The following is a 17,269-nucleotide window of genomic DNA, read 5'->3' as shown; positions in this document are numbered from 1 at the left end:
CGTAGTGAGGGGTCGGCGATGCTATTGAAGAAAGTCTTCTGCCTGCTTATCGATCACTCGGCATGCTGATAACCATGGTAACAACACCACTCCGTCCACTATATTGAGCAAGAGCGCCACGCGGCTTGCTTCTCTTCTCTTTGTCCATGTGAAGATGTTTTAGCACGTTTTCAATCAGCACCCTTAATGAATTATTGAGGCTCCACTGGTTATTTTTCCCCTCCATTATTGACTGATTAAACTCACTTGTTTTTGACGCCTGAGGCCTCTGTGTAACCATGACTCCACACGGCGGGCCCGCCAGGTGCCTCGTTCGATGAGAAGGTCGGCGGGGGATCAATACGGAAGCAACGAATATTACTGAAAGAGCAACAAGAAGTGAATTAAATTCACCCGCTTTGCAAGAGGACAGACAAGAAAAAACAAAGGTAGAAATAAAAGCAAGCACATGTTAAACGAGGAGTGGGCAAAGTACACATACAGTTCCATACCTTTAATCCGTCTCATCGAGCATTTACATTATCAAGAGTCCTAGCCGAGTTCTTTCCTTAATTTAGTAAATTAAAATGTATACTTTTCATTTCATTCACTTTGCTTCATTAAATAATTGGTTAATTGATTACTGTAAAAACTAGAATTAAGAAATAATACCCCATAAAGTATTTTACTTATACAGTACATTTAATAATCTGTTTTTTGATTCAATAAATTGTTGGTTAACATTTAAAAACCAAATAATGGACATTAACTGTTTGAATACTAAAAAAGCCATTTCAAATAGTCTACATACACATTTTAGCTAATTCTCTGACTCATTTGCCCGTTTTAAAATCAAATGTGGCCCTGGGCACATAAGCTTGCCCACCCCTGCTCTAGACTGTGAATACTATATATATTTATGTATATATATACACTTACTTGAGTTGTTCAAGGGTCTTGTGGTCCAGGTTGAGACGTGGGTTTCCAGTCAGGTCCAGTTCTTGAAGCTTGGGAGGCAAATTCTCTGGCAGCGTGATCTCACTCAGCTCGTTGCAGCTCAGATCCACACACTGATGTCACAGGAAGACACGTAAGCACTCAAACAACTTGCTGGCCACTTGATTAGGTTTGCCTGCGTGATCTAATCTTTCGATGCAATTTAGAATTTAGATCCAATTGTCGCGTTTTCTTGTGTTCAGGTGTATCTAATGTTGCCTTACTTTCATTTCCATCAGCTGCATGACCTCAGGGAAGACCTCAATGGAGTTGGAGTGGGCGATGAGCGTGTGCATACGTCGGCAGTTCATGATGGTAGTGGGCACAGTTTTCAGCGTGTTGCCACTCAAGTCGACCTCCTCCAGCTCCTCCAGCTTGGCCATTTTGCTGGTGGAGTGAGAACAAAATATTTAACAATGTGGAGACTTTCATTTTGGGCACAAAACGTCTTTGGACAAAGTGCCTTAAGGTGGTACACAGGATAATCAATTTGATGATGAGTCCCTAGATCAAAGTAAGCAACCTGGCCGGGAAGGTCTGCAGGTGGTTGTAGGCCATGTGAAGAACCCGAAGGTGCGAATGGCCCGTCAGCATGGGCACGCACTTGTCCGTCAGGCGGTTATTGGTCAGATAGAGCTCCTGCAGGATGCTGTGGCTCTCCTCGGACAGCGTGGAGGGAGGCAGGTGCTCCAGCTTATTGGCTGAAGCATTCACACATCGTAAGCTGGGAACAAAATAAAAGGATGTGTAAAATGAAGGTGACACTACCTCACAAATGACAATGGAAATGCAATGATCCACATTCTTTGCAGCTACCTGACACATTTGAGGAACAGGTTGCAGGGCAGCTCCACCAGTTGATTGTGGTGCACGTCGAGAACCTCCAGCAGGGGGCGCTCCATCCTTTCCGGCAGCTTCTGCAACTGGTTGTGTCCAACGCTCAGCTTCCTCAAGCTGCTGCTGCATAACAACCTGAGGCAGAGAGGAGCACCCAGATGGCTTTGTCAGAAACGAACCAGCATGCATACATACGCATATAGAGAAAGATGAGGGATGTGCTGCATACAAAGTGACTTCTACAAGGAGGGGAAGCGAGTGTCTGGTGTGATTTATGACCCTCTGTGGAGGACAGATGAGCGGCTGGCATAGGGCACGCCGGATAAGTCAGCGGCGCACTCCACGTAGAGGCTGCGGATGCGCCGCAGAGGGATACTCACCGCGCTGGGAGCTCGCCGACGAGGTTGTGGCTGGCGTCTAAAACTTCCAGTTTCTTCGCTTCGCACAGCCAGTCTGGCAAAGACTCCATACGGTTCCTTCGGAGGGGCAGAGGGAAAAAAAAATGGGCCGATGATGATGATAAATGGTGTGCAGTTTGTTAAAGCGCAGCAGGTAATATTTCTTCCGTGTGTGTTTAATTCACCGCAGTGCCAAGAGGAAGCATTTTCAAGGCTGAGATACTGATTAAGTGCTTTGAAACATAAATCGAACTCAAAGATTACTGTCTTTCTACTGACCGCAGTTTCCGCATTTCACATTAAAGGTCATTTTATGTTCTTGCGCGTGTGTGCCTTTGGGGATTTTTTCTCACCGTGAGATGTCCATGTAACTAAGATTGGAGGGCACGGGACTGAGATCCAGGTTCTGCAGCTCTGTGGGGAGAAATCCAAACTCATTAACCTACAGCAAGGACGTTTGTAGTCCTCGACAAAAACAGGTGGTTGGGAAAATGGAGGCGCGGTGAGCGGTACGTGACATATTCACATCAGCCGGCTCTGCCTGAAACGAAGGAGGAGCTTTAGACCCACCGTTGTTGGAGGCATAGATGCCCTTGAGCAGGCAGCCCTTGACTTTGAGGCTGGCAATTTGGTTTCTCTCGCAGTGAAGCACCTCCAGGCGGGGAAACACAGAGGCATCCAGCTGCGTCAGCCGATTGTCCCTCACGTCCAGCTGGGTGACGTGCCTTAGCAGGTCAGGTTCATCCGGCACCATCTTGGAGATCTTATTCAGCCTGGTGGAACACACAACGGATGTTTCAAGAGGGCTTACTATGGAAACTTTATTTGTTAATTGCTTGTATACAAATACAAATAGTTGGGTCTACTGCGTTGTGCCTCCGCAACACATCAAGTGTGAAAATAAATCAGCTTGCTTAAGTGGTCATCCGTTGTATCTTTTATAGATAGTTGTTGATACTAATTGTCATAGTCCTAATTATGCTGTGCTTCATAGTACATACATACATACATACATAGTACATAGTACATAAAACAGGAAGTCACCCTCATTTAATGCATAACAGAGTATTAACAGTATTGATTACTACTAGCATGAATGAGAGGATTTTGGCAATCAAGTCAAAAGATTGTAAAATGATGAGAGTATTGTACTTTTGGGTAGCACAACCATTGCCTTGACAAGGAGGACTAATATTTCACAAATGTCACTTTACAAGAAAACCTGTGACTCAATTAAAAAATAAACTCAAAATATTTTATAGAGTAACTGTTAAAATTCCTGCACACATTTTTTCAGACGCTCTCTCATACATTTAATGTAATGTAACATTTTTCAGTAACTGAATGGTTCGATACCATCATTCACATTTAATCAAACTATATTATTGGTATATCTTTTTTTATAATTACGTGTATGTTCTGGAGCCACCATCCACCCATTTTCAATAGCGCTTATCTTCATTAGGGACAGAGAGATTGTGTTCTGATGCTGACACGTACAAAAACAACTGCCCTATAAACTCTATTATCCGGTCGCTGACACGTGAGCATGTCGCAAACACATTGTTTTACCGATTCTTTTTACTGATTGAGCAAAGTTACAAGGAGTGAGGCATTAACTTGCAAATAGTGCAAGTCATTGCGACTTAAACCTATGGCGCGACACCTGTCGGAGTCTCAACGAGCAAATCATTTCCTGATTCTCTGCAGTCTGGCTGTCTCCCCGCTTTAGTTTCCATCATTAAGGGCACAATCAAAGTTCAACTTTCTGCAAACCACCTTGCCGCTACCTGAGATCGACGTGTTTGACGCGGAGCAGCCGGAAGTTCTGCAAGGTGAGCGTCTCCAGGTTGTTGCCGGCCATGCACAGCTTCTCCATGGAGGCCAGCCGCTCGAGCACCTGAGGCACGTGGCTGAATTGGTTGAAGGAGAGGCCCAAGTACGACAGTTTCTGGAGGGAGCCCAGCTCGTCGGGTAGTTCACTCAGGCTGTTGCCGTCAAGCAGAAACGTTTGCAAACTGCGAGGGGAGGAAGAGGAATGCGATATTAATGGAAAATAAACCAAAGATTTGTGCCTGTAAAGCAATGAAGTTATATAAAACGGTCAGCAGGTGGCGGCAAGCACCCAAGCGGCCCTGCTGGCTACTTCTGGAACGTGCAGGTCTACCAGATCATTCCAACAGATTAACTTGTCATCGCACTCACTCTTGCAGCCTGCATGCCTATATGTTCATGTTAAATCAAAGCTGTCCAAGCATAGCTGGTAATTCACGCCTTGGTAATGGTAGTGATTTGCATACGGTCCAAAAACAATAGTTTGGCTGCAAATGAGGGAATTTTGCCTCAGTGGTGAGATTTTAAAAAATAAACCGCAATCACATTTTTTTAATGGTTGTGACATTTCACAACAGTTTAATGTGATTCAGGGCTTCGTGCAATTACTTTTACCTCTCGCCCTGATAAAGGAATAGCTGAAAAGTAAATGTTATTTTTAAAAATACTTTTTTTGCTTGGATAGGAAAAGTTGGGTCTTGAGAGTGCCAGCCCACCCATCAAGTGATAAATTTAACAAGGTAAAGCTTTTGTTATCCGTTCTGCACTTCCAGCCCACTATTATGTAAAGTTGACGCTAATTTATATAATAAAAAATAACTGCCCGGACTCATCTTTCTCCGCCCATGACATGATCAACTAGGCTGGGATTAGATCAAGAGCCACTTTCAAGTGACTACACTGTCTCAAAACACTGTCATGCAGAGGCTCTATTATGCAGAAAGACTCAATCTGGTTATTTGTTAGCAGATAAATCTGTCACCAGATAAAACCTCAAATAATCTCATCCGTCATTAAGCTACACAATTTGTCGCGAGACGGCTGTGAAGCAAAGCGAAGCCGAGTGCTAAAAACAGACAGGGGCTAAACATTTAATTCCGCACATTAAACGAGCCGAGAATGAATGGCGAATGCCACAAAAGGGGTCGAGCGTGTTGAAACTGGTGAAGCGCCGTGTGGCGTTTGCACTGTCAGGTGCTTGTTACTTGGTAACAGCTACATTTGGCTATGTAAACGTTTGACGCTCGGGTCAGGTGAAAAGTTCAGCCACTTTGAAGCGAGCGATAGCCTCACCTAAGTTCTAATGTCAATAACAAAAAGAAAAGAGGGGAAAAAACAACTTCAACAAGTTGCAGGAAAAACATAGGGAAAACAACAAAACAACTGGGACACCTTACTCATAAAACGCATAAATGGAATACCAAATCAAATTGTTTGAATTGAATTTTTTTTACGGATAGGATTTGTCTAAACGTATTGGGAAGATAAGTGCGCCGTCGGCAAGTGGGGAGTGCCTTTATTTGTACGACAGCATTTTTAAATTATGTTAAACAACATTACCAGTACACTAACTACCCAGCACATCTTTTGTTATCTGCCTATTTCTGTCTGTGTGTGACACATGCTGCTCAGTGATGCTTTCATACACGACACACAATGTGGTGTATGAAGTGCTGCCTCAATGACTTTACAACAATTTTATTGCCCTTGTGGGCTTGCGCAAGTGGAAGCAAGCAGTTGGCCAAAGCGTACACTTGCCGGCGCAATGACTTCGGCCAGCCAAATGTGGGTCCCAAGGTGACCCCCAATGAGGACTTTCTCCCTACTGTTACCTACTTGGTCATGGCCCCCACAGAGCTGGGAACAGAGGGCAGGTAATTGCAGCTGAGGTTGACCTCGGTCAGCGTGGGGATGTCACAGATGGCCAGCGGGAACTGGCCGAGGTGGTTGTTGGACAGGTTGAGGCTCCGCAGACGAGAGAACCTACACATTTAAGAGACACAGCACAATGTTAGGATTCAGAGCCTCCTTAAGGGAGACTTGCAGTTTGGCAAACAGTCGCAACCCTGACGTCTGTGTTGTCAGGTTAAACAACAGAGAGTGTTGGAGTGGCGTCCCGCAGCAGAGGGGTGACCTTCACATGGGTCAAAACCCCCTCATTTGTTTTTACTCACATACCTGCAAAGAGGCAATGTCGGGGTAGTTGTTTAAACTGGCCACACAGGATTTTTTTCATCCTACTATTTACACACACACAGCAAATGGAGGTGACAAAAAAGAAAAAATGGTCTGAGTGACTGATCAGGGCTGGCGAGTCATTCCTGCTGAGGGTGACTCCAGCAGGAATTTTGTGTGTGGGTGTGTGTGTGTGTGTGTCATTCATCCATTCAATCAACCTCTGCAATCTGCTGAGTAATGCCCGTATCACTTTCCTACTCCTCTGCTCATCTGTCCTATCGTGCCATCATCTTCTAGCACGCTCCCGCGTCCTTTCCATATCTGTCTGAAGCCGCTCTAGTGATTTTATCTCCACCAGCGAGTTTATGATCTAACAAATCTGTTTGTCTCTGAGCAGGATTAGAGGACAGTTTCACAGAACTCAATGGAGGGGGTGTAGCATGGCCTGTGGTGGGAGAGACTAGAGACTGGGTTTATTTGACTTTTATTGATATCGCAAAAGCAAAAGCATTGGGTGGGTACTGACGAAAGTGGACAATTTGGCATGGATTAAAATTAGGATATTGATTTTTAATGTGCATGGTAACAAGTTGATCAATTTCCACTGTCACTGTGCCACTGCAGTGTGTTTTCAAAGCCTTTTCGTGCGTGTTTTTGCTTTCATTTCCAAATCTTGCCTACATACAGAAATAGCACCAGACAAAAGTTTTGCCACTTTCTAATTCAGTACCAATCATCCTCAATCATTATACTCAAAGCGAACCTCTTGTGGTAGGTAAACAAAACAAAATACAAATGATGATAAATGTTTTTATTATTCTTAACTGATCCCAACAGAACTCCTCCCTAATTTCTGAAATGGCAGATAATAACTGAAACTATTCTTCCTTAACAAATTTTGTTGATGGTTCCATTGATTAAATCTCTCTTTTGCTGAAATGCTACACTCAAACTGTCTGTGGATTTTTTTTTTTTTCAAACCAGGATTTAAGGATTAAAATCATTTTTGCATATAATTAAGGAAGGCCTTCATTTTGGATATTGAAAGCATTTGCGGACACACTTTGTCAACGTTTACCTTAAAAACCTTCCTTCGTGGCAAAAGCTGTCCCTCATGACCTGCAAAAGCATCCACAGATGTAAATAAAGAGGCCAAACGCATTTGCGTGGCCAGTGAGGAATGACCTCGGGCTCAGACAGAGAGATGCATGCTGGGAACTAAGGCAGTTTGATGCCAGAGAAAAACGGCGGGTCTGATTATTGCCTATCTGATCTGCCACTAAGCATTTGGCCAGCAGAGCAAAGATGGGAGAGAGAGGAGGCAGGCGGCAGGTCCACGCATTGGCCCTCCTTTCGGGAGATCTAACAAAAGCCCAAGTTTGATGTTACATACACACACACGCACTGCTTGTGTTTTTATCCAACCCAAACCAGCCTTTCACAAAACTGTCCAAAACACTACACGCACGCGCACGCATTCATAAAGGCTTTGGTCTCTTTGGTAACTCGGCAAAAATAATTCTACTCTCAGCTAAACATGACTTTCTCATTACTGACCCCCTTTTGTGTCATCGCGCTGAGTCAAATGAGGACGAGCCTACTCAGGTTTGGCAGCGCTGAAGGGATGTTTCCGCACTTGGTCAGGGTGGAAGCTGTGCATCATCACTCACATTTAAAGGGAAATATGACAAAAACTGACTTTTCAATTACTTACATACAAACCGTTGGGTTTCTGGAGTGTCTGCCCACACCATCAATTATACTATATAGTGTATACTATACTCACTGTATTATATATTCCACTCTCATTTCTGTTTTCGCGAGCAGAAGTCAATGTATAGAGGCTGCCCCCGGTCATCTTAAAAATAAAAGCCTAACTCGCCATTGACCCAGCTGTACAAGGGGCTGGCTACACAGTCGCTTTCTTGCATGAGGGACAAGGACACCCCCTCAAAATGACTAAATTCAGCTAGACAAAAAAATGGAGTGTGTAAAGTGGTACACAAAGAGTGATCCTTAGGGTATTCTGACAAAGGGTACTGTTTTAAATTGTAGGGGGAATAAAGCATGATATGTCTCTGTTCAAGAAATGACCATCGAAGAACATCACAGAAGCCTGACTCATTCATAATTTTATCTGAAGAAGCGCAGGAGGGGAGGTTAGTAAGATTACACAATCGTAAGCACACACCCATACTCCCGTCATTGCATTTGAACAACGACACTATGTAGGCTGCGGACGCTTACTTTCCCTGTACACTGAAAAAAATGACGGCTGAATTGACATAATTTTATTATGTAATAAATACAATTTAGTACTGGAAATCACCTGTACATTTTTAAGTAGATGTATAATCTTCTTAAAAAATGTATCTGGATTCAGGTGATTTTATTTCGTGCAACCACTTGACAAAATCAAATTGAGTAAATGACGCACAGCATTTTTTTACGTGTAAGACGTCGGCATGTTCTCTTTTTGCAAGTGCTTATAATGAACATAATCAGCAATCTTCGATTCTGCACACACAGTCACACATACTGTACTGTCCATACGTGTTGGCAGTGGTGCTTTAATCGAGTCCCACAATAAGCATGTAGCAGATGGTGCCCATGCAGAGAGGGACTGAGAAGGGCTGGACACATTAAAAGCGCCCCTGCTGATGAATATGGCCTTCTGGGCTTGTTTGGCTCTGCCTGGTCCATGGCTAGTCTCTTTGGTCCCTGTGTGTGCCCCCCTCCCCCCTCATTCCTGTCGTTCAGACTGCAGGTGGACACTTAAGTGGTCCAAACTGCTCAACGGGGCACACGCCATCGGGATGAATTTGAGCATGTCACCCCTCTTGTGATCAAAGTCAACAAAGGTGCCGGTCTTGAACGTCTCTGATACATTATCCTATGAAACGCTGTGGTGTGAGGTGTGTTATGAGTGGATTTTTTTCCTCCTAGATCTGCTCAGATAAGAGTTTGGCTAACAATTGTAAATGTCAAGCAGGGTACAAACTCACACACACACACACACCATGTTGTACCTCTGCAGCTGATGCAGCGACTGGTCGGCGGGTAGAAAGTTGTGTTTCAGGTTGAGATGGGTGAGGTCGTGACTGTAGAAGAGGTTGGGGGGAAGCTGCTCCAAGCTGCAGCAGGACAGATCCACAGAGTTGATCCTCTGCGACACCATCTAGAAAGGACGAACAGGCAGCGCATAGAAGTGAGCAGTTAAACGAGATTATCCGAACGACGCTGTGCGCGCGTAGATTATAGCTGAAGGGTCAAACGGCATTCAGTGGCCAATCTTCTTAGAACGAGCGAAGAAGAAAGGGAAAGTGCGGCGGGTTAGTTCACTGGCCTAACGTGGCACATTACATCATCGCGTTATCCAGCGAACTGCATGTGTTCGCATCACTTGCTCGTTGGCTAGGACATCAAATATAGACAGGATTGGACAAAATTGTGGACACTTTCTTGTTTGAGAGCATGAAATTGTGTGTCCAAACTTACAACTGGTACCTCACAGCAAATAAAATCAATTAATATTAATATTTTTTTTTGTTATACTGAAAGGAAATTTTAGGTGGGTAGGTGAAATTATTTTTTATCATATGACACTGATGCCGAAATCATGGTAGAAGGAAAAAAAACTACATAATGCGATGTAATAAACTTAACTGCTCCCATGGAGAATTCTCCCTTAAATAAAGTAAATTCATTAATTAAAAAAAAAAAATTCTTTGTTGATCCTTAAGGGGAAATTCTCTCCAAATGGTGGTAGGTAAATAATAAAAAACAAAACATATTCAACTTCAGGAATGTCAAAGACAAAGTTCTCCCTCAGGGTGGACGTCAGAGTGAGCAGGCTGTCCTTTATCAGCTGACATCTTCGAGTCTTTCTCAAGGCAGTTCTTGAAAGCAAACTGGCCTGTGTCCACCAAACCCAATTTCACATTCTCCCCCCACAGTGGAAACCTTCAATCCTTCTTTCCCCGGGCCAACAGCCTGAGCAACTGTACTACTGACACATACAGCGTCCACCTCTTCCTGAGGTGAGTGAGACACAAAAGTGTTTGTGCCGTCGCGGCTTGAGCACGTGCCGCCTCTATGCAGGCTTCTATTATGAGTGGCCCTCTGGGTGCTGGCGACACGCATGCCCCTATTAATATTTAGAAAAGAGGTTTTCTGGCTATGACCTACTTGAGTTCAAATGAGAGAAAGGAAAGAGAAAGAGAGAGAAAGAGAGAGAAAGAGAGAGAGAGAGAGAGAGAGAGAGAGAGAGAGAGAGAGAGAGAGAGAGAGAGAGAGAGAGAGAGAGAGAGAGAGAGAGAGAGAGAGAGAGAGAGAGAGAGAGAGAGAGAGAGAGACAAAACAGAGAGTGAGCGAGACGGTGATGTGACCCTTGAGTTCCACACTCAAGTGTGGACAGCGATGCTCACTTTGCTGTGCTTGCACATGCTGTGTACTCATGGTGGATGTTACAATTTTCTATCAGCGCTCATATGTGCGTGTGATTTGTAATGCGGCTGACCTGTCAATAAAGTATATGCATAAGCACACATTCCCTCGCTCTCTTTTCTCCTCTTTTCTCTTTTACCTTGGCAGCATGTCTGTGCCAGCGGAGGTGCTCCGTGAAGCTGTCGAAGCTGACATAGTACGTCTGACTCTGGGGCCCAGCTGAGCTGAAGGCCAAACAGTGATTGTGCTTCTTTACTTCCTCCACCTGCAGACATAACACAAACACACACACACACACACACACACAGTGTAACCATGAACATAGAAGAGCAAATTTGTGATATAGGAAAGGTTTTGATTCATTCAAAATCAACAACCAACTACAGCAACTGTATATAAATGCATCACATGAAACTTTCTTAATTTAGCTAGCGTACTTCAACTGAATTGTACAGAGTAAAAAAAGGGAAAGTCGTCACTCGAAAGGTGGCTCATAGGTTATGAAATGTTTGCTGAACACCGGCCACGGTGACATTTTTTCAGCGCCGAGCCATAACAGCTCAGCCAGCTGATCCATAAAGCCAAACAAAGGTTGTTTGTACTTTGTTAGGGAGCTCATCTTAAAAATAGCAGGGATGATTTAAGTTACTAAACTTGACGGCTTACAATATATTTTGTTGAGTATGGGTAAATGAATGACAAATACATAATATGTCAACAGCGGGGCTGGTGCACTTTTTCCTACTTGTATATTACATTCATAAACGTTGCTTTGGTTTGAAAATGAACAGACTTGAAGGCAAACTCATCAAGGACAACGGTTTGCGCTCTGGAGTATATCTGAAATGGATAACGAGCTACTTTGGCCGAGTGATTTGAGGACACGACAAATGGACAACGTGACATACTTTCCCTCCAATGAGCGGCAGGATGTGCATCTTCCCCGTCTGGCTCTCCTTGACAGAGGAGACGATGAGGCAGGTGCCGCAGAGGATGACCTGCCGCCTGGTCCAGCGGTTGACGGGCAGCTGCAGCTTCCCTTTGCGGACGTTGTACATCCCGGACAGCTGGACCCGCTCGGAGCTCTCGATGTTTTGGGGCTTCCCTGAAGGACAAGGTGGGGGGGGGGGTGTATTGTGTGGTTAGCACAGGCATGTGATACGGGGGGTTGAGTAAATGTTCATCCTGTGGGGAGAATGACTGCGCTGTATGAGATTTTATTTGGCAAGACATTTGTTGATGTAGCGCATTGCAGAGACTAACACAATTTTAGTGCCATGTGCACTAAAACAGAAGTACAAAGTACAGAATTGAAATAGAGGGGACATCAAATTCTTAGTTTATCACAATTTTTTTTTCTTTGGTGCACCAGCACAAAAGTTAGGTGTACCCAAATATTTCACTGCATTGCATTCAACACTGCATTTTTATAGATTCATTCCTTTTTTTAAACAAAATTACTGCCTGTCTTTTTAGGTGATATTGACTGGTCAGTGATTAACTAACAATTTGGTCATCCTAAAGTTCTTTATTTGAATCACAATCTGACAAGACAGCTAATTTACTCAAAAGTATTGGATCTTGAAGGGCTCTGTGTCAGAGTGTTGGTTTGGACTTTTGAACTAATCGGGCCTAAACTTAACATTCAAAAACTTGTCAATTGTTCAGCATCTTTTCATCTGAGGCTATTTCCACTTGACATCTGATGGGCGGAGATTTGTCACAATAACAGTTTTTAGAACAATATACTGTCCCAAAAAGTATCATAAAAAACAATATTTTCTTTTTACGCTGCCGATATTATAACAGAGCATCTTAAATCATTTTTTAAGAGCAAATAATTCTCAAAAACATGAACAATGGCATTGAAATGTAGAACAATAAAAATACCTTAAATTAAAAAAGATGTAAGTATGTAAGACTCTATTTGGTACAAAGGTATAGAGAGTCACTAATACCTTCCTTCCCCCAACTCTTGAAAGGCGGGTTGCACCGGTGCAACCTCTTTTTTTTTAGGTGTATTATTGAGAAATTAGGTTGCCTATGTGAATCGAGGATTCATATTTTTTAAATGTGGGACGAAGTTGGAGTACACCAAAAATGGGAATTACATGCAACCCACACGGGATGCCACCACGGTACCCTATTGCTCAACCCATAATCAAATATTAACAAGAAAATAAAAAAAGGTCACAAAAATTACTCTGATAAAGGTCTTGTGTTGAAATTGTGATTGTATCAGTATTTAAATGAGTGCACTGAAGGTTAATGACTTGCAGCATATTCTAACAATCACCAGATGCAGTAAAACAGTACATCAAAAATGGAACGCCTCAAGGGTCAAACAACTTGGACACTGAGCAAAATTCCATCCATCCATTCCTATATCATTGTCAACTTTTAAAGTTTCACTAAGTTGTGACATGAGTGGTACAATGTTGAGCTCATGCTACAATACCTCCAGAAAAAAGGGTTAGCATCTGAGCTAAACTCATACAGCGCAACCCGTAAGCCTCACATGTCCTACTTAGCATATTGGAATGGAATAGTCAGGATTTGCCTTCAGTGACGAATATAAGCTCCAATTCAATGCCAGGTGCACTTCTGCTGAATTACGCTCTTACAGTCAGTGAGCCGGCGTCACTCGACTCACCGAGCGGCCTGCCAAACCCGACAGTCAGGTTTGCTTATCAGGCATCCTGTCGGCCTTATCGCCATGTCGAAACATCCACCTGCTTTCAGTCTACCTCCACCCCATGTCCAGTCTTTCTGTTTTGGTGTCTCTATTTTTAATTAGCGGCTTCATACTTGCCATTGTAAAAAAAAAAAAAAAAAAGAAAAAAAAAAACATACATAACATTTTTTTTTTTTTTTTTTCAAAGTCCCTGTCTGAGCAAGTTTGGTTTGGTGCAAGAAAATGTTGCACAATCCTCAGACCTCTCATTCACATATTTCACCTCAGTGCGAACAAAAATGGGGGGAGGGAGACTCTCTCAAATACACATGTATGAACTTGTGCGGGCTCTTGTGCTTTTCAATTATTGACATGGTGACTCGGGCTGTACTGTAACCTCTGCTCTCTGCTTTTGTTCATTGGAGTCATTCATTATTATTCCCAATCACATTTTTGAGAGGCTAAATATGCCCAAAAACCCAACATTTTTGCAAACACATATATCCCGTATGTGCTATGTCTATTTTAAAACTCACTCAATAGTGCCCCCTTGACAGTTAAAATCGGCCCCCCGAACACCAGTTTCAGAGATTCTTGATATAAAATTTGGCATGCATGGAGGTGGAAAGCAGCCAGTTGTTTTTTAAGTAAACACAATCTAATGTGGGAGGAGCATGGCTTCAAAGTTAGATGATCATTTTGAGGATTCACCATGAAAAAAAAAACTCACTCAGTAGCGCCCACAACACCAGTATTACAGATTGATGCAATTTAAGTGGACACGTCTAATTCTAATAACAGGACGCATGAAAAAGTCTGTTCTCAAAGACCCATGCCTGAAACTGAAATGGGAGTAAGCCATTTTGGTCTGATGCAGACATTATAGGTTTGTACTCTGACAAACCCCAACGAGGGATCAGATGCAGGTATCCTAGACAAATGGGTAACGCTACATTGTAAGCCTTTGTCCACGCCACCTAATGTGGGTCAAGCACGGCATCAACGTTTGAGTGCTGGGGCCCGTTCATCATTGCTTAAGGCTTTAATCATGGCTCTCATTACTGAACGAAGTAACTCGCTGATTTTGTTTTGTACTTTCATTTAGGTGTTATTTCTGATCATCAGTGCTGCGAATGAGCTCTGACCTTTTGTCTGCTAATCTTGTGTTTGCAACAGAATCAATTGCTTAGTTTGCAGGAACTGTTTGCTTTGACCAGTTGCTGAGTGGATAACATTACATTGTCGATTGCACAGATTGTACTTTTTGTGCTCAAACAGCAAAGGTGGAGGCATTGTCCCTATGTTGCCATCGACTAGGCTTTTGCCTCAATTTCCAACTGTTGTGTAGCGTCTTGTCTTACTTAAAAAACTGCTTCCTGATCGTCGCCACCGGTGGTTCGCACCACTATAATGTTGCCTTTCTGAAACTAGTGGAGTGTGCAGGACGCAAATTAAGTTCAGCTTTTCTATCTGCTTTTAAGTGCCATTACGAGTGCCCATTTCCCAGCATGCCCTACACAGTGGTGCTTTTAAACTATTGTGAGAGCTTTTAGACAATTATCCATGCATGTTTACATTTTTGATGCGATAAACAGAAGCAGGCAGCCGACCAGTCTTTGATTCTAAATACAGTAGACGCTAGAAGGTCTAAGCCCGTTTCACACTGCTCTTGGTTTGTGTGGTGTTTACCAGTAGGCAGGGGCCACACGGTGCAAGTAGTTTACGACAGCGGCCCGGCATGTCCGTATTGGGCCCGAGTTAATTGCGTACCGTCGGTAACCTTGAAATGTCCTATGATGAGACCGTCCATCATCGTCGAAATTGCGCACCCTCACTGTTTATTGTTAGCTTTTGCTGCTGCACTGGATGTTGAGGCCAATGTGTGTAAAGGCCTTTTCACACTGCACTTAGCAAAGTGCGGTGCGCCATCATCCAACCCATTCATTGTATATCATACGACATTTGAAGGTACTCCAAAACTGACCATTCATAAGTTGGTAAAGGCAAAACATTGTGATGTGGCTCTTGTATCGGATCTCTTTAGATTGTGCGGATGTACCTAATTGTGTGGCCAGTCAGTGCTGCTTTATATAATGCATCCATTTGCTCTGAGTCCATCAATATCTATGCAAAGCTATACAACATCTTAGTCAGTAAGTAAGCAGCCTGCTTAGCGCCTTCTAACTTTGCCGTAAGGCGGAAGTAACCAGCATGAGGGGGGGCTGCATGTGAGGCATTAGACAAATTATTCAAAAGCTTTTAGCCTCAATATGTCACATGGGCACATTTTGTACTATTTTTAGGCCCTTTTGTTAAAACGTGCGGTCTGCTACGCCAGCGTAATATGCTCCTCATTTTCTTCTTCTTGTCCACCGCTAATATGCACAAACACGCACTAACAATGATCGTTGTGTCCATCTAATCGCCCCTCCTAAATGTTGCTGGAGCATGAAAGTCAAAAGCCTGCTGCTCGCGGGAGGCCAAACTTTCCAAAGTTGTCCCTCTGTTGATGCATCATCCCGCACGGATGGAGGAGGCTTCAAGGTCGGGCCAGGGGGAATATGCTGGAGGAAGCGGGGAGATGGGAGGGACGCCCACGTGAGCTTCCTGTTTACACTGGTGGGCCCGGGAACAACGGGGTCTCCTGAATAACCGCTGGAGGAAGTCATTCGAGGCTCTTGTCTTAGCTCAGACGTCAAAAGAATTTCTGTAGTCCACATGCGACACCTACACCAAGAGTATTTTGAGTCGGGATGATGTTACTCATGCCGGGCTTCCCATTATCTTCGAAGGATGCAGCAGTAGGCATAAGAGAAAGGCCTTGCTGGGTGGGTGTGTTCTGGACAAATCTATTTCTAGACCTACTATGACAGGAGTGCGAGTGTGTGTGTGTTCCTGGGGATGCTTCCTTCCTTTTCCACAAGATCAGGATATTTTACCTCCGCACACGCTCACTCAAGACCACGTCACTCCCACTATTGGTCAGTGGTGTCTGCGATGAGAGTGTAAATAGAGCAAGTGTGGTTGCCTCACGGTTCTGGGTTTGAATTTTGGCTCAGGCCAGCCGTCCTGGTCCTGTGTGGAGTTTGCATGTACTACCCGAGCTTAAGTGAATGTTCGCCCAGCTTCTCCAATGTATGTTTTATTGCATGATTTGCATGGGATTTTGTAGATTATGTTGCATTTCTTGTCGATGGTTAACGTGTCTTTCACACTACAGCACAAGTTGTTGCTGTAGTTTCTGATATGGTTTTACTGGAGCATATATTTGATTTGATGTATTTGATGGTTTTTCATTATACATTAGATGGGTTCTGTAATTCCACTGACGTATGGAAGTGTTATGGTGTCATTGTCAGAAAAAAAGAAACCTTAAACCTACTAAACTAATAAGACAAGATGAATATCATTGTATTATGGGTTGTTTTATATTTATATATATATCTGGAAGTGATTTCCAATATACGCTTTCTGTAGTCATGATTTTACTGTTGTGTTATCCGAAGTTAGTGATGGAGGATGTAGGAACGGATCTTGGCTGTAAACCAAGGAGACGCTTGTACTTGAATGTCAGTTAAGGATAAATTAATTATCTTTTCATTAGTGTTCTACTTTGGTGGAAGTTCCACTGTACTAGAAATACAGATCAGTACGATGTCTTCAACATGGCCTCCAAGCTGCCCCACTGGCCTCGATATCCGTCATTGTTAGCGATGAGCACCCAAGGCTGACCTCCCTTCATCTATCCCTGAATTTACCAGATTCAGCTTTTTTTTTTTTTTTTTTTAAACTCTTGAAGCTTTCCGGCGATAACAAGGACACATCCTCGATTAATCATCTCGGCCCAGCTAAATGCAAGCTGACATCGGCACACCTCGGCTATATGACGGGGCACGCTGTACCGTAGGGCATCGGTGACCCACATAAG

The 17,269-nt window shown here is 43.5% G+C and overlaps 1 protein-coding gene across 2 annotated transcripts in view; it reads right to left on the bottom strand.

Moving 5' to 3' along the window:
• Positions 1 to 17,269, bottom strand: part of phlpp1 (PH domain and leucine rich repeat protein phosphatase 1) — a 48,835-nt gene that overhangs the window by 4,939 nt on the left and 26,627 nt on the right. The window contains exons 2-14 of one of the 2 annotated variants that reach the window (XM_086043685.1): positions 11,576 to 11,772; positions 10,807 to 10,932; positions 9,251 to 9,399; positions 5,880 to 6,026; positions 4,001 to 4,228; positions 2,781 to 2,983; positions 2,564 to 2,624; positions 2,193 to 2,288; positions 1,792 to 1,947; positions 1,499 to 1,699; positions 1,200 to 1,362; positions 919 to 1,049; positions 247 to 360 (exon numbers count right to left, since the gene is read on the bottom strand). In XM_086043685.1, the coding sequence (XP_085899811.1) occupies positions 247 to 360; positions 919 to 1,049; positions 1,200 to 1,362; positions 1,499 to 1,699; positions 1,792 to 1,947; positions 2,193 to 2,288; positions 2,564 to 2,624; positions 2,781 to 2,983; positions 4,001 to 4,228; positions 5,880 to 6,026; positions 9,251 to 9,399; positions 10,807 to 10,932; positions 11,576 to 11,772 (1,972 nt within the window). The remainder of the gene's footprint in view (positions 1 to 246; positions 361 to 918; positions 1,050 to 1,199; positions 1,363 to 1,498; positions 1,700 to 1,791; positions 1,948 to 2,192; positions 2,289 to 2,563; positions 2,625 to 2,780; positions 2,984 to 4,000; positions 4,229 to 5,879; positions 6,027 to 9,250; positions 9,400 to 10,806; positions 10,933 to 11,575; positions 11,773 to 17,269) is intronic. The other variant, XM_086043686.1, reaches the window with a different exon arrangement.

The sequence above is a fragment of the Filicampus tigris genome, chromosome 10, assembly GCF_054856515.1.
Source record: "Filicampus tigris isolate MCC_2025a chromosome 10, RoL_Ftig_1.0, whole genome shotgun sequence".
NCBI lineage: Eukaryota > Metazoa > Chordata > Actinopteri > Syngnathiformes > Syngnathidae > Filicampus > Filicampus tigris.
The sequence above is the reverse complement of the archived record's forward strand: the minus strand, read 5'-3'. Positions and strand labels throughout refer to the sequence as shown.